Source organism: Haliotis rubra, unplaced genomic scaffold, assembly GCF_003918875.1.
Source record: "Haliotis rubra isolate DU_JTF1 unplaced genomic scaffold, ASM391887v1 Scf9, whole genome shotgun sequence".
Classification (NCBI taxonomy): domain Eukaryota; kingdom Metazoa; phylum Mollusca; class Gastropoda; order Lepetellida; family Haliotidae; genus Haliotis; species Haliotis rubra.
The window spans coordinates 4,908,517-4,936,157 of NW_025767634.1; the positions used below are offsets into that span (position 1 = coordinate 4,908,517).

Consider the following 27,641-nt stretch of genomic DNA (forward strand, 5'->3'; position numbering starts at 1 on the left):
TTCCGTGAAGACTTGTGAGGCGAACGATGTGGTGACCTGTGAGGAGATCGACGAGGTGAACGACGAGGAGATCGACGTGGAGAACGGCGAGGAGATCGATGTGGAGAACGGCCTGACGAGCTGCGTCTGTATGGTGACCTTCGTGGAGATCTATGTGGTGAAGCGATGATAGCCAGCGAAGCTCTTGGGAATCCCTCGATGACCTTCTAGGCGAAGATGACTTGGAGCCTGTAACTGGTGCCCTCGAGCGAAGACCTTCGCGAAGCTTCATCTGAGTCCGGTCCTGGGGAGTGACGACTTGACCTTCGTGAAGGCTGGGGGTCCGAGTCAGAGTCCGGGGATGAGAGGATCTTCCTTCGCGAACCTCTTAAGTGAGTGTTGATCATCGGAGTCCGAGGTAGGTGGCGATCTAGGTGTCCGCCGGCGAAGGACTTCGCTAACGCTGAACATCTGGGTCCTTCGCAGAGGTGGGCTGTGACGTCCTTCGCGCAGGTGGGTTCCTCAGCGATGACTTGGTAGCAGCCACTACGTTGACGGGGGGTCCCTCTGGGGTGGCGTCTACGTTGGAGCCTTCCAGCGAAGGCTCAGGCTCTGGGCTGGTTGTCTCTCCAGTCCGTAGCGGTCTTCCATCATCTTCATAATCTGAAGAACCAGGTGCGTCTGGGGGCGGTCTGCGAAGATGTAGTTGCTGCCCTATCTGCGTTGGTAGCGGCGGGACCCTCAGGAAGATCGTCAGACATCAGCGTTGGTACATCAGGCTGCGTGTAGATCTGCGCTGACGTCACTGTTGCCGACACTGGTCGTTTCTTGTGATGCACATCAGGTATGATGATCCGCTGATCATCATACAGGCCCAGTTCTGCGGCGGGAACAATCTCAGCTGAGAAAGTCCTTGTAGACTTCGTCGATTTCCCTTGGAGGTAGACGCTGCCCTGGGGAGTCGCGGAGTCTGCGTTGAGTTGAAGTAGAAGCCCTCTTAGTCTTAGGCTGCAACGACGGGATGTCTGGGGATGCAGGATGCTTCTTGGAGACGGCGGACTGCGTCCCACGCCTCTCCTCTGAGGGTAACTGTAGCGGAACACCAGGCGGGAGGGGTAGTCCGACAGCAGTTGACTGGCGAGGGTTCAGATGTATCAGCCATGGCTAGACTCTGCTTACGTGACCTATCTGCTGCTGGCGTCTCAAAGCGCCAAAGTAAATATTTGTCAAAAGCAGAATTAGACAAATTATTACAGTAATTGCAGCGTGAAGAAAATGAACATGGTGAAGTACAGCTAGGGCATATTAAATGCGGATCAACAGCAGAAAAGCGTAACCTGCAAACAGTACAGATTTTCATCAACGTAAACTACTGAACAATCACGGCGTCCCGTGAATAAACAGCAGAAATACGAATAATTATCAATACATAATGTTGAAGGATACTAGCTAAACCTCTATAGATGACTAAAAGAGGTAACTAAATAAGAATAATCAAAGGATATAGTGTGTAGGGAGACACAGGCGCTCTCACATCCTGCTCACTGGGCGAAGAAGAAGAGAGTGAAGCATGTGGGAAGAGGTGGCGCCTCCTTTCCCGCGCATTTCGGAAAGGGAAGCAACTCTTGGTGAGTACTAATTAGTGATTTTACATTGAAGGGAGCTTCAATTAGGGAGATACAAGTGTTCCACTATGTTCACAAGAAGAAGAAGACAAGCAAAAGAGCATGAGTCAGGATAAGGAAAAATCTGTAGTTACTAGTATCAGAAAAATATGCTGCAAATAAAATTTCACCGATACATAATCAATAATAGTATGCATAATGGACTAAAGCTGTTATGCAGAGTTAGATCAGAGATCTAATCAAGCATCTTCTAAACAATTATGAATGACACCCTTGCAAGGATATCCATGATAACATGAAGTGAGCTTCTATTCATTCTGCTACTAGTTGGGTGGAGTGAGTGAGTGAGTTTAATTTTACGCCGCACTCAGCAATATTACAGCTATATAGCAACGGTCTGTAAATAATCGAGTCTGGACCAGACAATCCAGTGATCAACAGCATGAGCATAGATCATGGGAACCGATGACATGTGTCCACCAAGTCAGCGAGCCTGACCACCTGATCCCGTTGTCGCCTCTTACGACAAGCATGGGTTACTGAAGACCAATATTCTTACCCGGACCTTCATGGGTTACTACTACAGTCTGTTTGAGTAAGAAACGGACCGATGAATTGCAAATTACATCATTGTACAAAATTGCCACATAAATATAAATAGTACACATGTTTATCATTTACTAATACCCAACAGCTTTCTTATATTTGAAAATTTTCCGGACTCCACCAAAAAAGTTCTTTAAGAAACTATAATCATTGAAAACGCAAAAGTTGTTATCTGTCGCGGCGGGGTGAAACCGCAGAAACGGAACAGCCACTATCACTAGTCTGATGAAAAATGAAGTTGAATGCTGACGTGAAACAGTTGATGATTAAAGTGTATGATTTTTTCCGTGCTGAAGCCAAAAGGGGCAAACCATTTTATGCCATTAATAAATTCCGTAAGAGGGCAGCAAAAGCTTTAGGAGTATCAGCAAGGGTACTGACAAATGTTCTGGAACACAAACATTGTGAGGGTGATGCGAAGCAGGTAGGGGTCCTGTCAAAATCACACAAATTAAAACATTTGGACAACTTTCAAAAGAACCTTGTAAGGCAGTCTATCAACAAGCTCTATTCTGAAAACAAATACATGTCGCTGAAAATTTTTAAAAAGTATTTGAAGCAAGAACACAACCTCAGAGTATCAAAGTACACACTCTGGCGACTCTTACACTCTTCGGTATCGTTATAAGAAAATTTCGGGAAGAATAGGTCAGTACTCTGTGAAGCTGATATCGCTATTCGTTTGAGAAATAATTTTCTCAGGGTCATAGAAGAAGAAGCTTGAGGCAGGGTTCGAGCCAGTGTACTTTGGACGAGACCTGGGTCAATGCCTCGCACACTGCCAGCAGTCAGTGGGTACCCGATGGGGGTGATAAGTGGTCACGTAGAAAGCTACCTCTAGGGAAAGGAAAGAGACTAATCATTCTTCATGCTGGTTGCTCCAGCAAAGGCTTTCTCCCAAGCTGCGACTTGGTATTCAGGGCAAAGTCCACAGATAACAGAGACTACCATTCCGAGATGAATGGTGCGGTTTTCCACGATTGGGTTAAAAACAAGTTGGTACCAGCTCTACCAGAGAAGTCTTTTATCGTAATGGACAATGCCCCATACCACAGTGTGCAGGACCCCAACAGTAAAGCCCCGACATCGAACAGTTGAAAAGGTGATATGATATCATGGCTCGACAAATTTCAGAGGCAACGAAGCCTCAGCTATATGAGATCATAAAAACCCACAAAGGTGAACCTTGCTACAAAGTTGACAGTTACATAAAAAAGTAAGGGTCACGATATTCTGCGACTTCCATCCTATCACTGTGACCTTAACCCCATTGAAATGATATGGGGTATTGTCAAAGGAGATGTTGTGAGATCAAACAAAACTTTTAGATTACGTGACATAGAGGTTTTGGTTAAGGAATCCCTTAACAAAATCACGACTGAAACTTGTGTTAACAAGGTAGCTAAAGTCATTGAACAAGGTTACTGGTCTCGGGATGGCTTACAACAGGCAACTGTGGCACCACTTGTCATCCCTTAAGTTGTGACTATGACACTACGACAGACGAGGAACCGACAGGTCTCCCGGAATAGATTTTGAGATGTCCCCCGCCATGACTGGCTGTTCCGTTTCTGCGGTTTCACCCCGCCGTGACAGATAACAACTTTTGCGTTTTCAATGATGATAGTTTCTTAAAGAACTTTTTTGGTGGAGTCGGGAAAATGTCAAATATAAGAAAGCTGTTGGGTATTAGTAAATGATAAACGTGTACTATTTATATTTATGTGGCAATTTTGTACAATGATAACATTTGCAATTCATCGGTCCGTTTCTGACTCAAACGGACTGTAGTTAGGTGGAAGAGGAGGAGGAAGCCACAGGTGGTTCAGGATCATGTAGATGGTCATGCAAAGGTCAAACCTCAAAGCATTAAAGCAACATGTCCAGAATTCTTGTGGAGTGATGTGAAATGGTCTTTGACCAGGAGGAAGCATGTTGAAGGCTAATGCTAATGTACCAGGACATGGTGGTGTGAGTGAGTGAGTGAGTGGAGTGAGTGTGAGTGAGTGAGTGAGTGAGTGAGTGAGTGAGTGAGTGAGTGAGTGTATGTGCAGATCTTATTTTGTACATCCTCAGACCCTAAAAATACATGTTACGGTTCTGATTAACAGCAAACTAAAAAGGATTGAACAATTAGGGATTCTAGTTTCTTTTTTAATACAATTTATAACATGTTTTGCTGTTTTGTCAGTGAAATCATTGACACAAAACTCCATATATTCTTTCACCTAATATTCTGGTTCTCATGAAAAATATTGTAATGCGTCTTGTTTGAAAAGCATACTGCATTATACCTTAGACTCCTCTTTACGCTGTATTAAATCTCAACAAAATGTGTGCTTTTGCACTAATCTGATCATGCTGATACCTCTGAAAGTTCTATGGGGTGGTGGGGTAGCCTAGTTGTTAAATGTTAAAGCGTTCGCTCGTCATGCCAAAGGCCTGGGTTCAATTCCCACATAGGTACAATGCGTGAAGCCCATTTCTGGTGTTCTCCCTCGTGACATTGTGCGAATATTACTAAAAGTGGCGTAAAACCATACTCATTCACTCTGAAAGTTCTAACAAACCCTTCACTTATCATATATATTGAATCATACTAATGAAAGTCATTATTAACACCATTGCATAGATACACTGTTCTGACATTACTTAAAAATACTGTAGGGATGGAATTACATGGCATGCCTCAATACAGAATTGTCCATATGCTTCTTCCATGTTGGCATGTGTTAACCTACTTGCAGTATTTTTGTTGCTTTGACAATAAACTCAAAATTCAATATATGCATAAATATATGCAGCCCACCTCACACCTGCTTATGACGAGGGTAAATAATCCAGGGCTCCAGATAAGGGCCGTATCGGCATATGTACGGATATAAAATATGCACGATACGGTAGGAAATAATTCAGAAAACGTAACAAAAACGAAAATGTATTGTTTTATTGTTTATTGACCTGTTTACACAGGACTAGCAATATTGTGGTGCATATATGAAACGAAACACAAGATTACATTTAGAGTACTGAATGGAATTTAATGTCGTATCAGTAATCTTCTTATCCAGTACTCTTATATTGAAAAAATAAGGAGTACGTACTCCTGATGTTGAAAAATTATCTGGAGCCCTGATAATCTATATATTGCGGAAGATAATATGGATTGTCATGATGGTCATGTAAATTTCGGACAAATAATGACAAGCCTATATTATGCATAAAGATTACATACAATTTGATGAAAACATGTGAGGGGCTCTTAATTATCTTTAATGTAACAAGGTCATTGAATACTTGAGGTTCATCTGTTTGGTGAGGTCATGACAATGTATTTAACCTGATACTAAGGGTGTGATACAATTCGTATTCTCATACAGTACCTTTGCTTCAAAAGTTGACATTGCAGATGAAACACAATCTTCAATTAGGGATCGTTCACAATTTATGGCTAGGTGGGCGACGATGATTTTTATGGAGAAGCATGTACAATGCGAATGATCCCCTCTCTAAAAATGCAGTTTTCCTTAATTTCCCATAATTTGTAAGCAATTTTTTGTAATATTCCTAGGGACCATTCATAATTTATGGCTGGGGGATGATGATGATTTTTATGGAGAAGCATGTACAATTGGAATGACCCCCTTAAAATCTACGAACAAAATAAGTGAATAAGTGACACCCCCCACGTCATGTACAAAATCAATGACACCCCTCTCCCCTTCCCATAATTTCTAAGCATAATTTTAAACATAGTTTTATGCACAAAATGCCGACACCCCACCCCAGTACATGTGTATAAAATTGATGACCCCCTAGCTCCCCAGAACAAAATGGGTGACCCCAACTTAAAATCACCATCACACCCCCCACCCCTACCTTAAGTACAACATTTCTGATCACCCTCGTACATGTGTACAAAATTGATGACCCCCAATACCTCCCCAGAACAAAATGGGAACAAAATCATCATCATCCAGAGCTACAGATAACTTGAGGGTCATTGAGTTATGTACTAGCTTGCGTTCATCTCATTTGGGTATCCTAATTTTCCTTTGAGTAACCAAATATATTGTACCCACCTTACTCAAACTCTTTTGGGTATTTTGCCATTTTCCATTAATTGTAAAATTATAATAAGGTTTAAATGTTGGTTAACGTGTTTGTTATCTATATTTGATCTGTAATATGAGAAACAATAAGAAAGACTGCCAATTGCCAAGTTCATGTGCTGAAATAGTACCTCTGAATATACCTCAGTTATTTTATCTACCCTCAGTGACCTCCATCTGTAGCACATGGGTCTGCTTACTCTGAATTCTAGTAGGTTTGGTGACAGGAACTAATTCACCTGTACGCAAGCTAAGATTTGACATTTTTTGTATGCACGCATGTAAGATATAATTTATTGAGTATTTAGAAAAATTTAAGCATACTTGTATGCAATAGACTTAATAGGAATTGAGTTTTCACATAAATATTTGCGTAATTTACGCAGATACGCAGCTTATCTGTACCTCTGATCACCATCACCACCAAAACACAGACACACATATTGTAGGGCGGAAATATATGGGCTGGAGGGCGCTGTAAACTTTTTTGATATTTATAACCAACAGGGAAGTAATTACAGGAGAATGTGTTTCGTTTAGCGTTTTAAATCTGTTATTATTCGCATGTTCTACACCATCATAAGTTGTAATTCATGTGTCATAACAGAGGAATTGTAGATTGATTTACTGTATCATAACCTTTCCAATTGGTTACCATAATATATTGTATCATTACACAACTACTTAACACAGTAACTACCATAAATATAGCAGCATGAGTTTACCTGCCTTGCCAACCACACCTCACATTTCAATCAACTTGACCCACCCAATATATCCCTTCACTCTGGACATCAGCAATAATCATGACATTCCAAGGCCAGAAAACATAACCTATACATTGATGAAAAGGAAACTATGATTCAAACGTGCTAGACTTAAGTATTATAACTTACTGAATACTTCCTGATTACTATCTATACAGAACAAAAGCTAGTCAGAGACAACTTGTATGACCACTTGATCCAGAGTCTTTGAAATATAAAGATGATTCATAGGATCATAAATGTTGACTGACCACTGCAGTGAACAAGGTGAAGGTCACAAGCATTATAATTGGGGATTCTAATTCATTTAAAAAATTATCCATGAATGATTAACGAATACAGATGTACACAACTTTCTGAATCTGTTGGCCATGACTGTGACCAGTAGACAATCCACTACAACATCTTCAGGAGTGGGCAGTTATATAAACTGTGTGTGAGTGAGGTTTTACACAGCTTTTAGCAATAATCCAGGACTGACTGAATTTGGTTTTACGCCGCTTTAGCAATATTCCAGCAACATCACGACGGGGGACACCAGAAATGGGCTTCACACATTGTACCCATGTGGGGATTCGAACCCGGGTCTTCGGCGTGACGAGCTGACGCTTTAACCACTAGGCTACCCCACCGCCCCCAATAATCCAGGAATATAATGGCAGGGGGACACCAGAAATGGGGTTCACACATAGTACTCATGTGGGTTATCAAGCCTTGGCCTTCTTATGACGAGCAAACATTTTAACCACGTGGCTGCCCCACCTCCTTACCCTATATGACTAGCTTCCAGAGCTCCAGATAAGATTTACCTCATGTGGGTACTGTACCCAATGTATTTTTTTTGAGTGGGTATTATGAATGTTGAGTGGGTATTTCATTTTCCGTTACCCACTGCTTTCAAGTATGTGCGTATTTCAGTCATTTTACTCACCTAAGTATTATGTCATTGAGTAAGTTTACTAAGCAGGTATGTTCTGCCTTATGTCATACCTAATCAAAACCAACTTAAATATAATGGAAATGGTTTCATAAAAATCACTCATCCTGTACTGACAGTACAACTTGATAGCAATCGATGTCTTTTTCATTACGCAAGTGATTTTTATAAATGTATTCCGTACGCATTTGTTTTAAACTTTTTGCGTATCTAACATTTTAAAAGCGTAATTGGTACGCAACAATTATTTTTCAATGCGTAATTGGATGCGTATTTTACCCGGATACGCAGCTTATCTGGGCCTCTGAGCTTCTATAGGAAACACTAATTGTTTCATAACATACACTGTATATCAACATACTGCAAATCACCTGACAATCAGCTGACATGAGAGGACTGACCTAATCATCAAAATGATCTAAATTACAGCTAGCAAACACCCAGTACTGTGAAGACAATAATGTCTGTTGATATTTCTTATGAAAGACAATGGCTGCCTCACCACTGCAGTCTTGGGTGAGTTTTTGGACAGCATTAACTGAGCATGGCAGAATTACGTCAATGGAAACTAACACTGATAAACTGAAAGAGACCTGCATGTTAAACTTGTAAAAACAGGAAATGAAAAACATAATTTTGCTACATTCATAAAAATCCCCATACATTCTTCACAGGTATACCTTCTACTCTACTGGATAGCAGGTATAATTCAGTATGTAATGGAGTATATTTCTTTGTTACAGCACACAAGAACAAGGATGATACCTATCTGTAATGCTAATGTGCTTCACTAAATGATCAAAGGCACTGACACTACATTATTGGGCGATAAAAGTACACTTTTCACATTACGTCACACTGAATAGACGTCACTATGCCATTCTAATCTGCTGCCTTGTAATCAAATGTACCCTTGGTAACTGATGCCACGATTGAAGTCAGTTGTTCTTGCCTAGTCCAGTTTCCTACTCGGATTGCACCCTGTTTCATGGTCGTCCTCATGCTTTAATATAATCCTTCAAGAAAATTGTTCTAGAGAGTGTCAACCAAGTCAGTGAGCCTGACCACCCGAACCTGTTAGTCGCCTCTTACGACAAGCATGGGTTACTGAAGATCAATATTCTAACCCGGATCTTCACGGGCCCTGAACTGAAGTTAGGTGATTAATGTAATGAGCAACTATCCGCCAATGATGATACATGTAAACAAATTTACGTCACCTTGGATGTCAGTAGGGAAATCCCCTAATCTCGTGACACCTAGGCATTTTCCATAATAGACAAACATCTATACCAAAAGTATTCTCATGTTCATATGATGTCACAAAAAAATCAAACTGAAATCAACCTTTGGAAAAGTTGTCAAATTTAAGTTTAATAATTCCCAGTAAAATTTGCTCAAAGCCTTCTTTTGAATGTACAGTAGCTGTCTGTTAAGTACCATTGGAGGATATACAGAATAGTTCACCACCTAATCCATAAGTCACCATCACTGACACCTCTTACAACAAAGGTTGAAAAAGAAGAAGGATAAATAATATGTACACAAGTCACTATCAAATATTTGCTTGACCTGAGTAAGCTGATAAACATATATATATATATATATAAGTGTGCGAACACATATACACGCATGCACGCACGCACACACACACACACACACACATTCTTTGCTAAAACATCAAACTGTTTGGTCAATATGATTTTGATTAACTTGATAATAGATTTCATTAATTTCAGTACAATATTTAACTTTGGTGCTAGGTTTAGTTTTAAATAGAAAATGAGAATTTAATATCAAGTGATACTACGATAGTCTTCCACAAATAATCAGATAAAACACACATATACTTTTGCAACTATGGAAAATGATGACCTAATTTTATTGTTTAATATAAGTTTGTGTTATATATTAATTTTCACTAAGAAATGTTGAAAATAGGGGTGTCACGATACACCAATCTCACGATACAATACGTATCACGATACGAGTATCACGATTTTAAGGTCACGATACGATACGTATCGCGATACATAACTTTCACGCCTTTTCATAGCATTACCTTACAGCAACGTACGCGCTCGCTGATTGGTCCATCAAAATAGTCTATCCAATCACAAAAGCTGTTAGTTTCCAACCTATTTTTTAAGTAAAGCTAGCTACATCTATTTATCGGAGCGGTCTCGTATAATTTTACTATCAAGACTTTGACGGAGATGGATATAGCATAAAAATTTGAATCGATAAAGTTTTAAAATAGGAATCGATACACGCAAGCATGTATCGCGTATCGTATCGTCAGTAAAAATGTATCGATGCATCGATACATTCGCATATCGCGACACCCCTAGTTGAAAAGTATCCAATCTTAGGTTATCAGATGCATGACATTTCCTTTGTGTGACATACCCCTAGTAGACTAAGGTGTGAGTCATGTACGTTGTTTAACACAACTACCACAGCTGGTGGGACATGTTTCAAAATGTTAATACTACACAGAAAAACTATATCTTTAACTACACATTTAAGAAAGATAAAATGCTTGAACTAATGAAATAAGTGTTCCTGTTTGTGTATGAAATGATTTTAACATCACATCCAATCTTATTGTAAGTGAGTGAGTGAGTTTAGTTTTTACGCTGCACTCAGCAATATTCCAGTTATATGGCGGTGGTCTGTAAACAATAGAGTCTGGACCAGACAATCCAGTGATCAACAGCATGAGTATCGATCTACACAACCGGAATACGATGACGTGTCAGCTAAGTGAGTGAGCCTGACCACTCGATCCCTTTAGTCGCTTCTTACGACAAGCATAGATTACTGAAGATCAATTCTAACCCGGATCTTCACAGGTTAATATTATTGTACTAGTACAATGAGAACAAGTACAGTTATCTTTGTATGTTTGGGATCATACCACAGAACTTTCACTCCATGGGCAACCATTTTACCCACTGGACCATAAAGGCTGAATGTGTTACCTACAGCTATGTAATATCTACTTGTTCGTTTTATTATCATGCTTACTGTCAGCATGACAGTAGGTCAATAGGTCAAATGAAAATACCACACATATAGTCAAACTATTTGATCATGATAACTCTGTTTCTAGTCACGACCATCACTCCCCCACCTCCCAACCCCAAACATCACACACCTGGTCACACTTACTATGGTTTGAAACACATTAAAAAGTCAATCAAACCTTTGAAAGCAACTAATAGATCCCATGAACCTAATTAGCTCTGATTCTCATCAAGAAAAGAAACTGCTGATAAATACCTTTGGGTTCTTCTTGTCCTGCATTGTCTGCCAGCTAGCCATCAACAAGTCACTATCATCACACAGTGTTCGTAAGATCAGAGAATGGTAATGTTTTGAAAAATATCCACCCTGATCTTTACAAGATCTGCCAATGATATGTTAAATTTGCTTGATCTGATATCTAATAAACAGGACGCCAACTATTCATACAACTTGAAAAAATCCAAATAATCGTCTCGCTGTCGATGTCATTACCAGTGTCACTCTCTGTACCTCGGTCGTTTCTTTTCAGTGAAGATCATATGATCAATGCTATTTATAGAATGAACTGACAGATTGGATTTATATGATAGATCTACGTGACTTTTCAGATATCTATAAACCAAACTAATTTGATAACGTTTGTTTGAATTACACTCACGTTATAATTTGAAACTATGGACAAAATTCCATCATTTTCAGTCGATCCTGTTATGAAAGTAAAATGACGCAAATGAATCTGTGAATTTCGTGTTGATGCACATGTGCACGTCTTGACTGACACATTTATGTCCTGAACTCCGCACTGAATATTGTCAAAACATTCCTTTAAATATCATAGAAAAATATATTTCTTACTGTGAAAATTCTAGTATGAAACTTCCATACAATACTCTTTGTTTTGATCTATTTGTTTGTGTTCATGTAAATTACTAGTACGTTTGCTGCTAGTCAGTGTCATGGCGCTGCCCTTGAAGAAGTCATCGACTGGGATCGAGAGAGAGAGTGTGTTTAACTGGTATGGACGTTTAATAGAACCAGATCGAATATTGTGAATCGGCATTGTCATAATTTGGAATCTGTTCACCATCATCTGGAAATGTGACACTCTCTTTGTGACAATGTGCGATATTTCTTATGTAATGATGTGCAAAGGGAGGTAACATTTCTCTTTTTGGAGTGCGCGTTTCCAAAGAAGCTTTCAATTCCTTTCACTCATCTCATAGGCAGTGTTCTTTCGTTTGCACGTGTCTTTTCAACAAAGTGTCATTTATCTAAAATATCTATGTAGACATCCTTACTCTTAGAAATTGTAGATTCAATTTTTTAATATCTGTTTTAATGGAACTGAATCTATCAAATCAAAAGCTTGAGGGGGGTTTAGTGCACGTTAGCCTAGGTAAACATGGTAAAATGCCCCTTAATCCACAAACTCCTGTTCCAGATTTGTGAATACCTGATTCTGGACGATGTCGTTGCCGCTGGTGACTCGCGTGTGTTGTCGCTACAGCAGCACCAGTGTGCGGCAGATGAGGAGAAAAGCTATGCTTGACCGCATCATCCGTGTTGACCATGCCGGAGAACTCGGGGCAGATCGGATATATGCTGGCCAGTTAGCAGTACTAGGGAAAACTGCTGTTGGTCCTGTTATCAAGGTTAAATCTTGATCCAAAGTTAAATGGGGGCCGTGAATTGTAACCCAGCCTGTGCCTTAAACATGTTTATCACACTGGTTTGATGTTAGGGGTACCAAACGAATTAGTGAAAATAAAATAATTTTTAAGAATTCTATTCTGAATAATATCACAATTATTTTACCAGTTTGCATGAAAAGGCTACTTAGTTTGGACTTCCAGATAAATCTCTGAATAATGTTTTGGCACAGATGTATTTGAAAGCAATTTGTCTATTTGCGTCTCATGTACCTCCAAGATGGGTACAAATTGATATTTGTTGGGGCAGTTATCAGCAGCAGTGATTGCAAATATGCTGTTGGCCATCTGGAACATGTTGACTGGGGTTTTATTTTTTCAGGAAATGTGGGAACAAGAAAAAGAACACCTGGCAACCTTTGAAAAATTGATGAAAGAGCACCGTGGTCGACCGACCGTTTTGTTGCCAATATGGAATGTGGCAGGGTTTGTGTTAGGTGGGTGTGTGGTTGTCAGCAGCCAGAATTCTGTGTGGGGTGGGAGTCGAAAAGCATTTGCCCATCACGCTGAAGACAGGGTTTGATTCTCCACATGGGTACAATGTATGAAGCCCATTTCTGGTGTCCCCTGCCTTGATATTGCTGGAATATTGCTAAAAAGTGGCGTTAAACTAACTCACTCACTCAATCATATTGAAATTCATGACAGGTTTGGAAAATGAATAAGACACCAACATGATATTCTCTAACATCGTTATTTCATATTTCTTCTTTCTTTATGTGTTGCCTTAAATATTTCCATCAGTATAATCAAATACCTATTTTATAAATATTATGTTTTTTTCCAGTAGATGAAATTCCAGTATGTACTTACTGTGCCCATATGTGTTGGGTATGCATGAAACAAGGGAGACTACTCCATCTACAGAAAGTGTGAACTGAGATCTGTGTTTGAAGTGGGTGTCAGCCATCTTGTTTTGATCTAGTTTTGTCATGACTGACAGACAGATTGGATGAAAATCTTTTGAAAAGACACCCATTAAAATGACATTGTTATGAATCTTTTATGACAAAGATAGTCATAGAAAATGGTTTATGTCCGTAGGGGCTAGCACTGCCCTACTTGGCAAGGAAGGGGCAATGGCTTGTACAGTTGCAGTGGAAGATGTCATTGGGGATCACTATAACAGGTGAGCTGCCATCTTGTCTGTCCTCAACTCTGTGTTTTACACAGGGCAATGCATATGTCATAAAGGTATCTGACAACAGTGTATATTCTTGAAGATCCAGCTTAGAATTTGTCTTCAGCTTGTAAGAGGCGTCGAACAGTATTGGGTGGTCAGGCTTGCTGATTTGGTTGACACGTCTTTGTATCCCAATTGCGTAGATCAATGCTCAAGCTATTGATCACTGGATTGTCTGGTCCAGACTCGATTATTTACAGATTGCCACCATATAGCTGGAATAGTGTGGTTTTAAACAAACGCCTGAGCAATTGATCCATCCTCGGTTGCCATGGAACCAAGATTCCAATCTATCCCCTTGGTGATCACAGGAGATGTTACAGACTCCAGGACACCATCTTAGTTTCAAAAGCTGTTAGATATGAACAGCTTGGTGAGGAACCTGGTTAGTTCTCCATGTAAACCAACTCATTAGGAATAAAAACGTTATGTTTTCAGTCAAATTCGAGAACTGATGAGTGACGATCCTGAGGCGAACAAAGAGTTACTAAAGGTAGGTGCTATCATGTCTTCGCAAGGAAAGGGAGTTAACTGACTATAAAGTCCAGTTCCAGCCTCGCTATTACCGTGTGTAAAATATGCATTATGTCGGAAAGCGCACGTTAAATTTCCAAATCATCATCATCATGTTTGGAACGAGAATGCAACTTCTTAGTAATATTTCAAGTGGACAAATAATTGTTTGCAAAGTCAAAACACGTATCAAACCTTTTATATTTTGTTAACAAACGCCATTTTGTAATCAACATGACAAGAAGTGCAGATTTCTGTGATTTGCAAAATTTGCCATGCATATGTTCTGTCAGTTTGATGGTATTTTCTATTTCTCTTTGAATCAAGGTGTTCAAGCATTAGCAAGATGGAATCTGACTGGTTAATAGAGGGATATAAAAGGGGCAGAACTCGTAATAGTAACTGGTGGCACGATGACAGAGCATGAAAAATTCCAGCTTTTTTGTATAGTAGCTGAAGACATAGGTGCACCTGTGGTTTAACTGATTATGAAACATTGGGGAAAAATTGTGATTTTGTTTAAAACTGGGATTTTGTAAAAAACACACCAAATTCTCTTTAATTCAGCAATATTTTATCTTTGTAATATGTGAGTGTATTCAAGAATATATAACTATAACACTTTTTCACTTTGTAGAGATATCCTGTATTTCTCTCATAATAGAACGAAATAAGAAAGAAGTTTTAGGTTTTATAAAAACTCAGCATTGGTGTATTTGAGTCATACTCAGTCTCTGTTCATCTTTTGCAGACGATTACCAAATTTCGAGATGAGGAGCTTCATCACCATGATACAGGCTTAGAACATGATGCTGAGAAGGTGAGTGTAACACAGTTTCAGAGAAATCGTGTCAAGAGGGATCTGTTAATTTAAGAAATGAATAACCAGATTTAGGAAAGATGAATGGAAATCCAGTTAATGGGGAGATGGGTATTGTTTTCTATGAAATTTGAGCCCAGTCACCATCAGTGCAATTGACTGGCTGTACCTCACACTTATGTGACCTAGATTGACACTGAAGGTCATGGTCACCCAGTCTGAAGTAGGGGTCAAAGGTTTGTGTACAGGTTAACATTAGTATATGTAACTTCAAGTTACAACTTGGTGTATGCTATCTCTAAGGTGGGGTCACAACAACTTCAACTTGTATGTGACCTCTGCATAAGGTCAAGGCTACTTAGAGTCAAATTATAGAGCAGGATTAAATGTTATGAAATATCTCATGTATAATTATATACTACCCATCAAAAGTTTAGACTCACTTAAAACACTCACTATCTGTTATGTGTGTGTGTGTATATATATATATATATATATGTGGTTACATCGAAGATGAATTTCTCCACTAACTTGGGGAAACCAACTGCAAACCTTATGCAGATGAACCTTAGCTGCCCCTTTCTCCCTTTGGCTTCCAAATGGTTCCATGATCGGCCATATTTGTCACTCTCCTTCTTCGCCTTGAGGACTGCCAGTTGTGAGAGCACCTGGGTCCCTATATCGCACATATCCTTTTTAATTGTGGGACCTTAAATCAAAATTATTGCTGTATAATGGGTTTTTAGGATTATATTCTACATTCTACGGTTTCTTTGAATTTAATAATTACCTTTTTCCATCCATAGACATGCTAAGGACTGGGCACGTAAGTATTCACAAGTCATGTCTAAATCGAAAGTGATTACGCTTGAATACCGCGGTGTTAACCACTCCTGCAGATGTTTAAAATTCTAGTGAATTGCTGAACGCTTCTCAGGAGCAGGTCGATGTACCAGAGGTGAACGCGGAGGCCATAAAAGATCATTGTCTACTGAGCTGACCTCATTGCAGATTAAGAAGGCCAAATCTTCATCTTCGCAGAAGAAGAAGGCTACTACCATGAAGACTTCAGCTTAAGTCTAATATCAGCTCTACACAGAAGACGCAGGTCTTTCTCAGCCGAGATTGTTCCTCTGGAAGAAGCAGATGTTTATGATGATCCACCCATCCTCATACCTGAAGTCACCATCGCCAGTAAGAAGACGAAGCCTCGCTTCTACAGCTACATCGGCATTGGTAACAGTGCAGACTTTGACAGAAGACCTACTATCAATGCAGACATCGGGTACCAGAGATAGCAGCAGCGCCAACTCGCCACGAGTGCAGCGAAAGCCTTAGATGACGCCTCTTCAGTATTAGATGCATCATCCCTGCAGCAGTCTCTTCAGACAATGCAGAACTTCAACCCGGACTGTTCATGCAACAGTTTACAGACCAGATGATATCGAAGATGGAACGCCGCCGCCAAGAGAAGGATGCTATGAAGACCGCTACAACGCCTACTAGCCTGTGTGAAGGCTCTACAGTCTCCCACCACATCTGGATGAAGAGGGAAGCCTGCGTGAAGGCCCAACGGACACAACGATTTTCCCCATCTGAAGTAGACGTTTCCAGAGAGTGCTTCTAAGAAGTCTTCACGCAGGAAGGAATCAAGGCTTCTTCCCGAACCCTACAGACGCCGTAAAGAGATATGAGTCGCCATCTCCATCGAACTCTGATGACCATCAAGAGCCGCGCTGGCTAAGCACTTCTACAGAGGGGAAGTTACGCCCAGGCCTAGAGTCAAGATCGTGCCGAGGGAATCGATCGCGAGATCATCCCATAGAGAGGAAAGATTACGCCAATCAGCCTTCGCGGAAGGCTTAGAGAGATATCTCAAAGACTTCAGGAGGAATACACGGTCACACCAGGACTGTGCACCTGCACGCAGCTCCACATACAGATCTACATACAGAGACTCACATCATTATGGATCTTCAGATAAGGAAATGTCCAACTGCACCGCCTGAAGTTAGAAGTCTGGAGAACTTTACTAACGCCAGTTCAGCATAGCAGACCCCTCGATGACAGTCGGCCTGCTCGAAGGAATATTAGCTATACAAGCTCTCTCGGATGAAGGCCTGCACGAACAGTTATGTTCACCAAGATCCTTACTGTCAGAAGTATCAGCAGTTAGAAGCCTGGAGGATTCAACAAACGCCAGCTTAGCATTAGCAGTCCACGATGGAGCCTCCACGCAGTTTCAGCTGCCTCAGCAGGAAGGATTCTAACACAGAAGTAGATCCAGACTGAAGGTCATGGTCACCCAGTCTGAAGTAGGGGTCAAAGGTTTGTGTACAGGTTAACATTAGTATATGTAACTTCAAGTTACAACTTGGTGTATGCTATTCTAAGGTGGGGTCACAACAACTTCAACTTGTATGTGACCTCTGCATAAGGTCAAGGCTACTTAGAGTCAAATTATAGAGCAGGATTAAATGTTATGAAATATCTCATGTATAATTATATACTACCCATCAAAAGTTTAGACTCACTTAAAACACTCACTATCTGTTATGTGTGTGTGTGTATATATATATATATATATATGTGGTTACATCGAAGATGAATTTCTCCACTAACTTGGGGAAACCAACTGCAAACCTTATGCAGATGAACCTTAGCGTCCCTTTCCTCCCTTTGGCGCGCCCAAATGGTTCCATGATCGGCCATATTTGTCACTCTCTCCTTCTTCGCCCTTGAGGACGGTTGTGAGAGCACCTGGGTCCCTATACGGCACATATCCTTTTTAATTGTGGGACCTTAAATCAAAATTATTGCTGTATACGGTTTTTAGGATTATATTCTACATTACGGTTTCTTTGAATTTAATAATTACCTTTTTTCCATCCATAGACGTGCTAAGGACTGGGTACGTAAGTATTCACAAGTCATGTCTAAATCGAGTGATTACGCTGAATACCGTGTGTTAACCACTCCTGCAGATGTTTAAAATTCTAGTGAATTGCTGAACGTTTCTCAGGAGCAGGTCGATGTACCAGAGGTGAACGCCGGAGGCCATAAAAAGATCATTGTCTACTGAGCTGACCTCATTGCAGATTAAGAAGGCCAAATCTTCATCTTCGCAGAAGAAGAAGGCTACTACCATGAAGACTTCAGCGAAGTCTAATATCAGCTCTACACAGAAGACGAGGTCTTTCTCAGCCGAGATTGTTCCTCTGGAAGAAGCAGATGTTTATGATGATCCACCCATCCTCATACCTGAAGTCACCATCGTCAGTAAGAAGACGAAGCCTGCTTCTACAGCTACATCGGCATTGGTAACAGTGCAGACTTTGACAGAAGACCTACTATCAATGCAGACATCGGGTACCAGAGATAGCAGCAGCGTCAACTCGTCAAGAGTGCAGCGAGCCTTAGATGACGTCTCTTCAGTATTAGATGCATCATCCCTGCAGCAGTCTCTTCAGACAATGCAGAACTTCAACCCGGGACTGTTCATGCAACAGTTTACAGACCAGATGATATCGAAGATGGAACGTCGCTTCGCTCAAGAGAAGGATGCTATGAAGACCGCTACAACGTCTACTAGCCTGTGTGAAGGCTCTACAGTCTCCCCACCACATCTGGATGAAGAGGGAAGCCTGCGTGAAGGCCCACGGACACAACGATTTTCCCCATCTGAAGTAGACGCCCCAGAGAGTGCTTCTAAGAAGTCTTCACGCAGGAAGGAATCAAGGCGTTCTCCCGAACCCTACAGACGTCGCAGATATGAGTCGTCATCTCCATCGAACTCTGATGACCATCAAGAGCCTGCGCGAAGGCACTTCTACAGAGGGGAAGTTACGTCCAGGCCTAGAGTCAAGATCGCATCGGGAATCGATCGCAGATCATCCCATAGAGAGAGGAAAGATTACGTCAATCAGCCTTCGTGAAGGCTTAGAGAGATATCTCAAAGACTTCAGGAGGAATACACGGTCACACCAGGACTGTGCACCTGCACGCAGCTCCACATACAGATCTACATACAGAGACTCACATCATTATGGATCTTCAGATAAGGAAATGTCCAACTGCACCGTCTGAAGTTAGAAGTCTGGAGAACTTTACTAACGTCAGTTCAGCATAGCAGACCCCTCGATGACAGTCGGCCTGCTCGAAGGAATATTAGCTATACAAGCTCTCTCGGATGAAGGCCTGCACGAACAGTTATGTTCACCAAGATCCTTACTGTCAGAAGTATCAGCAGTTAGAAGCCTGGAGGATTCAACAAACGCCAGCTTAGCATTAGCAGTCCACGATGGAGCCTCCACGCAGTTTCAGCGTCTCAGCAGGAAGGATTCTAACACAGAAGTAGATCCAGTCGTTCTCCAGGATTCTACAGACTGCGCAGATACAGATCTTCCAACTTGGACTTTCATCTACCTGCGTGCAGGCACTTACGGGGAGGATTATAAACAGAGTCAGCATGTCCCACCGTTCAACGATAGCAGATTTCCCCTTCATCATACGGAGCCCTTCATGATACATCAGGGTTTGAGATTACAAGATCATCAGTGAAAGAAGAGACGCATACCTGAAGTAACGATGTCAGATAACGTCCGATGAAACACTGCAGATGAATTTTCATCACATGGGATTACAAGATTTCGAGGGGACAGTTAGCAGCATTGTCACAGTTCCTCAGCGAGACATCGGTTACGGTCAACTTTACAGAACATCTGTATAAGATGACGACTGCAGTAAAGATTATAAAGTTGAAGAATACAGTCACAACAGACAGGGAACAGTCTCTCTGCTTACATCGATACTACACGGCGAAGTTTTTGCGCGCTTCCACTCAGCCATCAAGACACGTGTTTACTCGTGTAACTCCGGCACAAGCCGAACAGAGAGGTTACGGACAGGGCAGAGTGTTGACGAAGAAATCAACGACTGCACAAGATTCTACGAGGATCATTTACCCGGTGACATCACAGTCACGTGTCAGGAAATCGTCTGCAGTTGTAAACAACTCTTTCAACGTGGGAAAGGCTCCATTTACAGTCCAGTTAGCAGGGTACAGCATGGTTCGACTGTCTTCACGGGTCATAGAGGACTTCCCCTGTCAGCAGATTTAATATTGGTTATCTGGGGACTTGCAGCGACAAGCGTGAGATGATTTCTGCTCGCGGCAGCCGGTCGGCTATAAATAGACTTCACATAGATGGCAGTCCCAGTACATCTTAGATTTTTGCTGATCTAGAGATGACGTATTATGCATCATCGCTGCACATTGTTCGGATTCTGGTGACAACATCTTCATTACATAGTACCGAAAGATTGATGAGACAAGCTTCAAGCCATGATTCCAGAATCGATCATCTCTCCGCTTCCATGTACCTACAACGTAGGACATGATTGCAGTAGATGGCTAGTAATCTCCTAATCGGAGTTGGAAGCAAAACAGGATCTTCAATTTCTGGGAATATGGCTCATCACACCACAGAATCACACGGTCGTCCCAGAGGATCATTGGGTCAAGATACAACATATGATATCTCAAGCAATGCTCTCTCTGTTGACACTACGTGCTTGGCAAAGCATGCTTGGTCTACTCACCTCAGCTCAAGACATGACTCGCAGAGGGAGACTACAGCTGCGCCCACTACAAATATTTGTGAACGCCCATCTCAACAGTCTGGATCCGCTGATACTACCAGACAGCCTGAAACCATACCTCCTATGGTGGACTAGGAAGTCAAATGCAGAGGAACCTTTTTGTCAGAGCCGGTTTGCAACACTCATTACTACGTAGATGCATCGCTACAAGGATGGGGTGCCCATTTCGACAACGAAGTGACAGCAGGGAAGTGGTCAAGTCAGGATCAGAGTCTGCACATCAACTTGTTGGAGATGAAAGCAGTATTGCAGTTTTGCAGCATCGTCGATGACCTGAACATCTACATTCATTCCAGGAGCAAAGAATGTCATAGCAGATGCCCTATCTCGTCCACTACAACCATTTCCGACGGAGCGGATGTTACACCAAGAAGCGCTCCGGCTCATCATACAGACAATAGGATCTCTACTGGTAGACCTGTTTGCAACAAAGTTCAACAAACAACTACCAACATTCGTCGCTCCGATTCCGGATCCTCAGGCATGGGCAACAGACGCTTTAAGCATCTCATGTGAAGGACTAAACGCTTATGCGTTTCCACCTCCAGCATTACTACCACATGTAATACAGAAAATCAAGCAGACGACAACGCTGAAACTGATTTTGGTCGCGCCCTATTGGCCAGCGAGGGTATGGTTTCCCGTCCTCATACAAGAACTCAGAAATCCAACCCTGAAACTACCACAGTGGTCGAACCTGCTTGTCCATCCACCAAGCAAGCTCACGGGAATCCGGCATTGTTCCAGTTACACACGGAGTCGTATCAAAGCTTGCCTGAAGACTAGAGGGTTCCTCGCCAGAGCAGCGAAAGCAGTAATACTAGCTCTACGCAGATCAAATCGTAACTTGTTCTACGACAAGTGGCAGAGATTTGAACAGTATGCAACGAGGAAAGGCTTTACAGCAGTAAAAGCAACCCATCCTCAAGTAGTGGAATACCTGTGTCATCTGCGACAGACGAGACACTTAAAAGGTTCAACACTCTCAACGTACTTGGCTGCTCTCAGCACAGTTATCATCATGAAGACGGGTGTTAAGCTGACCAAAGTACCAGAGATACTGGCACTACTACATTCGTTCAAGTTGGAAGACCCACAAAGAAATTCAAGGCTCCTACCTGGGATCTCAACATAGTTCTGAAACATCTCACCAGTGATGTCTGCGAGCCTCTAGAACGGAATCCTTTTGGAGATCGAACACGGTGTTTGCCAACCACTACCTCAGAGACATTGCCACCGAAGACATCTCAGGCATTTTCCAGTTTGGGCCACTTGTTGTAGCACAACAACTAACGGTTCCACAAATGCGCTGAGAAAATCTCACCCTTTTTATCACGTGACTTGTGAAAACCAACGCTCTGGAGAGCAAATGGTTAAAGTCCATGCACACGTCTAGGACAGACTAGCATGAGTGATAGACCCTGTACTTATATAGGACCTATTTGCACATGAAGAAGGGTCGCATCTCCACTCCATGCACATGTCTAGGACAGACTAGCATGAGTGATAGACCCTGTACTTGTATAAGACATACTTGTACATGAAGAAGGGTCGCATCTCCACTTGATGCGCACATCAAGAGATGGAGTTGCAATAGATAACTAATGGAATATTAGTATATCTAAAATCCACACGAAAATGTCAGGAGAAGTTTCGGAAGAAATCTGATAAGTTGTGGTCCCCCCAGTCTCATCAGAGAGAAGTTGGAAGAATCTTCAACAGTGCCATTATAAGTTCCCAAGGGGGGTAGAACAGGACATAAATCTACAACCAGTGAATCCAGAATTGGCTTGACCCACCACCGTTTCCTACGGATTCTGCAAGCATAATTAGCATGAGTCAGGATAAGGAAAAATATGTAATTTTCTGACTAAAATTGATATTTTATACTTATCCTGACTCATGAGGTTAGCCCTCCCAACCTCCCCTCTTATGGCACTCTGGATTTCCCTGTAAATCTGGGTGTCGGGCTTACATACGGAGAGAGTGACAAATATGGCCGATCATGTGACCATTTGGGTGCCAAAGGGAGGAAAGGGACGCTACTCTGGGTGAGTGATTTTACGTCCGCTTTTTTAAAAGGGAACTTCAAGGGATTCAAGTGTTCCACTATCATTCGCAAGAGGAAGGAGACAAGCATAATTAGCATGAGTCAGGATAAGTATAAAATATCAATTTTAGTCAGAAAATTACATTTTTCAACGTTACGAATTTGTTTTACAATACATCAGTTGATGTGCAAACAGTACCCTTAAACTGTATAGAATATTTTGCAAAATCTAGTTTAGATCAGCTGACTGAAGGAAGTGGCTACATATACACTAGTGAGTCTAAACTTTTGATGGGAAGTATAGAATTCAAATGATTTCCAGTAAGTAGTGATAAATTCTTTGTAAATAACCCAGTGCCTGTCATCAAGCTTCAAAAGTCAACATGAACAACATATGAGGTGATGAAACTGAATTACTGTGATTTAAGAAACTACTGAAAATATTTCTGGCTTAGACCATTAAACAAAAGGAATCTGTCTTCCATAATAAAAGATTGATTCTTTATTTTATAAATGAGGTAAGTTTTTAGCTCATAATTATATTTTAAAATGAATCTTGTTTTGTACCTGTATCGAAAAATAGATCCAGTCTCCATACAAAATCTCCTCAGGCAAAACGCCTAATGGATGTCAGTCACTATAAACATAAGGGAAGCAAATCTATAAGTTGCATTTTTAATTTTTAATAAAAGTAAAATTTTGGAAATTTATGGCAACATTTCTCATTACAATTCTTATTTGCACCAGATAGAAATATCTTTTTGGAAGCAATTGTAAGCCTATGTAAGCCAGTTGTGTTGTCAAGTTAATTTTTGTCACATTAAAGACAAATGGACTGCCATTATTGCATTGTTAAATTTGGAAAATAGTAAATATATTTGGTACCAGAAAGTATTGTTAAAGCAGGGCATGAAGCTCCAAAACATTGCAAGCCCTGACCAAAAATTACTTGCCCACAAAATATCTACACATACATATTTAAATTTTAACCCGACTGGCAGGTGAATTTGAGCATCTGGCATTCCGTGTTGAAAATAACCGCCCCGGCAGTCGGGTAGGCAGGTATTTCAAATGCTGGTTAAAGATATACAGAGGAACCTTTTGTCAGAGCCGGTTTGCAACACTCATTACTACGTAGATGCATCGCTACAAGGATGGGGTGCCCACTTCGACAACGAAGTGACAGCAGGGAAGTGGTCAAGTCAGGATCAGAGTCTGCACATCAACTTGTTGGAGATGAAAGCAGTATTGCAGTTTTGCAGCATCGTCGATGACCTGAACATCTACATTCATTCCAGGAGCAAAGAATGTCATAGCAGATGCCCTATCTCGTCCACTACAACCATTTCCGACGGAGCGGATGTTACACCAAGAAGCGTTCCGGCTCATCATACAGACAATAGGATCTCTACTGGTAGACCTGTTTGCAACAAAGTTCAACAAACAACTACCAACATTCGTCGCTCCGATTCCGGATCCTCAGGCATGGGCAACAGACGCTTTAAGCATCTCATGTGAAGGACTAAACGCTTTGGCGCGTTTCCACCTCCAGCATTACTACCACATGTAATACAGAAAATCAAGCAGACGACAACGCTGAAACTGATTTTGGTCGCGCCCTATTGGCCAGCGAGGGTATGGTTTCCCGTCCTCATACAAGAACTCAGAAATCCAACCCTGAAACTACCACAGTGGTCGAACCTGCTTGTCCATCCACCAAGCAAGCTCACGGGAATCCGGCATTGTTCCAGTTACACACGGAGCCGATCAAAGCTTGCCTGAAGACTAGAGAGGTTCCTCGCCAGAGCAGCGAAAGCAGTAATACTAGCTCTACGCAGATCAAATCGTAACTTGTTCTACGACAAGTGGCAGAGATTTGAACAGTATGCAACGAGGAAAGGCTTTACAGCAGTAAAAGCAACCCATCCTCAAGTAGTGGAATACCTGTGTCATCTGCGAGACAGACGACACTTAAAAGGTTCAACACTCTCAACGCATGCTTGGCTGCTCTCAGCACAGTTATCATCATGAAGACGGGTGTTAAGCTGACCAAAGTACCAGAGATACTGGCACTACTACATTCGTTCAAGTTGGAAGACCCACAAAGAAATTCAAGGCTCCTACCTGGGATCTCAACATAGTTCTGAAACATCTCACCAGTGATGTCTGCGAGCCTCTAGAACGGAATCCTTTTGGAGATCGAACACGGTGTTTGCCAACCACTACCTCAGAGACATTGCCACCGAAGACATCTCAGGCATTTTCCAGTTTGGGCCACTTGTTGTAGCACAACAACTAACGGTTCCACAAATGCGCTGAGAAAATCTCACCCTTTTATCACATTGACTTGTAGAAACCAACGCTCTGGAGAGCAAATGGTTAAAGTCCATGCACACGTCTAGGACAGACTAGCATGAGTGATAGACCCTGTACTTATATAGGACCTATTTGCACATGAAGAAGGGTCGCATCTCCACTCCATGCACATGTCTAGGACAGACTAGCATGAGTGATAGACCCTGTACTTGTATAAGACATACTTGTACATGAAGAAGGGTCGCATCTCCACTTGATGCGCACATCAAGAGATGGAGTTGCAATAGATAACTAATGGAATATTAGTATATCTAAAATCCACACGAAAATGTCAGGAGAAGTTTCGGAAGAAATCTGATAAGTTGTGGTCCCCCCAGTCTCATCAGAGAGAAGTTGGAAGAATCTTCAACAGTGCCATTATAAGTTCCCAAGGGGGGTAGAACAGGACATAAATCTACAACCAGTGAATCCAGAATTGGCTTGACCCACCACCACCGTTTCCTCACGGATTCTGCAAGCATAATTAGCATGAGTCAGGATAAGGAAAAATATGTAATTTTCTGACTAAAATTGATATTTTATACTTATCCTGACTCATGAGGTTAGCCCTCCCAACCTCCCCTCTTATGGCACTCTGGATTTCCCTGTAAATCTGGGTGTCGGGCTTACATACGGAGAGAGTGACAAATATGGCCGATCATGTGACCATTTGGGTGCCAAAGGGAGGAAAGGGACGCTACTCTTGGGTGAGTGATTTTACGTCCGCTTTTTTAAAAGGGAACTTCAAGGGATTCAAGTGTTCCACTATCATTCGCAAGAGGAAGGAGACAAGCATAATTAGCATGAGTCAGGATAAGTATAAAATATCAATTCTAGTCAGAAAATTACATTTTTCAACGTTACGAATTTGTTTTACAATACATCAGTTGATGTGCAAACAGTACCCTTAAACTGTATAGAATATTTTGCAAAATCTAGTTTAGATCAGCTGACTGAAGGAAGTGGCTACATATACACTAGTGAGTCTAAACTTTTGATGGGAAGTATAGAATTCAAATGATTTCCAGTAAGTAGTGATAAATTCTTTGTAAATAACCCAGTGCCTGTCATCATCGTTTCAAAAGTCAACATGAACAACATATGAGGTGATGAAACTGAATTACTGTGATTTAAGAAACTACTTCGAAAATATTTCTGGCTTAGACCATTAAACAAAAGGAATCTGTCTTCCATAATAAAAAGATTGATTCTTTATTTTATAAATGAGGTAAGTTTTAGCTCATAATTATATTTTAAAATGAATCTTGTTTTGTACCTGTATCGAAAAATAGATCCAGTCTCCATACAAAATCTCCTCAGGCAAAACGTCTAATGGATGTCAGTCACTATAAACATAAGGGAAGCAAATCTATAAGTTGCATTTTTAATTTTTAATAAAAAGTAAAATTTTGGAAATTTATGGCAACATTTCTCATTACAATTCTTATTTGCACCAGATAGAAATATCTTTTTGGAAGCAATTGTAAGCCTATGTAAGCCAGTTGTGTTGTCAAGTTAATTTTTGTCACATTAAAGACAAATGGACTGCCATTATTGCATTGTTAAATTTGGAAAATAGTAAATATATTTGGTACCAGAAAGTATTGTTAAAGCAGGGCATGAAGCTCCAAAACATTGCAAGCCCTGACCAAAAATTACTTGCCCACAAAATATCTACACATACATATTTAAATTTTAACCCGACTGGCAGGTGAATTTGAGCATCTGGCATTCCGTGTTGAAAATAACCCATCCCGGGCAGTCGGGTAGGCAGGTATTTCAAATGCTGGTTAAAGATATATGACTTTGGTCATTCCTGTGTTTTTCAGGCACCATTCTACACAGCCTTGACACAAGTGATCAAGGTGGGTTGTAGAGGCGCCATCTGGATATCAGAGAGGATATGAACCTGTGTCCAATGTGTCAATTATATTGTGTCTAGCCCGCATGGGAGGATCATGTGTTATGAGAGTGAAGGAACAGAGGAACTGTACAACATCTCTTGAGATTGAGGTGTGGTTGTCAGACCTTACTAATGAAAGAAAATGAGCAAAAAATCATATATGTATGCATCTGATAGAGCATGTCCAGCTGATTCATTGTTGAGCGTTGCAGACAATAAGGTGTGGTTGTCAGACCTTACTAATGAAAGAAAATGAGGAAAAAATAATATATGTATGCATCTGATAGAGCATGTCCAGCTGATTCATTGTTGAGCGTTGCAGACAATAAATGCTGTCTTTACATTTGTTGAGTGTTGTTTTCCAATTCAAAACACTCGGAATCAGAGTGAA

General features: G+C 41.1%; 2 protein-coding genes across 5 annotated transcripts in view; one reads left to right on the plus strand and one right to left on the minus strand.

Moving 5' to 3' along the window:
• The window catches only part of LOC124263797, a 41,070-nt gene extending 29,213 nt beyond the window's left edge, over positions 1-11,857 (minus strand). For 2 of the 3 annotated variants that reach the window (XM_046698509.1, XM_046698506.1), the window contains exon 1: positions 11,312-11,702. In XM_046698509.1, coding sequence (XP_046554465.1) covers positions 11,312-11,353 — 42 coding nt within the window. In that variant the 5' untranslated portion in view covers positions 11,354-11,702. The other variant, XM_046698512.1, reaches the window with a different exon arrangement.
• Positions 11,858-11,966: 109 nt separating this feature from the next.
• LOC124263798 (5-demethoxyubiquinone hydroxylase, mitochondrial-like) lies at positions 11,967-27,593 on the plus strand. 2 transcript variants are annotated; one of them, XR_006894938.1, is made up of 8 exons: positions 11,967-12,071; positions 12,498-12,708; positions 13,088-13,202; positions 13,810-13,894; positions 14,387-14,441; positions 15,213-15,281; positions 27,177-27,360; positions 27,471-27,593. XR_006894938.1 is itself a non-coding variant. In XM_046698513.1 (7 exons), the coding sequence occupies exons 2-7, from the start codon at positions 12,523-12,525 to the stop codon at positions 27,252-27,254; spliced, it is 588 nt and encodes a 195-aa protein (XP_046554469.1). In that variant the 5' UTR covers positions 11,967-12,071; positions 12,498-12,522; the 3' UTR covers positions 27,255-27,393. The 2 variants fall into 2 exon arrangements, 1 of the variants encoding a protein (XP_046554469.1); XM_046698513.1 differs by lacking the exon at positions 27,471-27,593 and having other exon boundaries at positions 27,177-27,393.
• The last annotated feature ends 48 nt before the right edge of the window (positions 27,594-27,641 follow it).

What these genes read in the sequence shown, in the direction of transcription:
- LOC124263798 (XM_046698513.1), top strand. Translation starts at nt 12,523, where the DNA reads ATGTCGTTGCCGCTGGTGACTCGCGTGTGTTGTCGCTACAGCAGCACC. An exon ending in TGTGGCAGGGTTTGTGTTAG is followed by an intron (nt 13,203 to 13,809) that starts GTGGGTGTGTGG and finishes TTATGTCCGTAG; the next exon opens with GGGCTAGCACTGCCCTACTT. An exon ending in ATTGGGGATCACTATAACAG is followed by an intron (nt 13,895 to 14,386) that starts GTGAGCTGCCAT and finishes TTATGTTTTCAG; the next exon opens with TCAAATTCGAGAACTGATGA.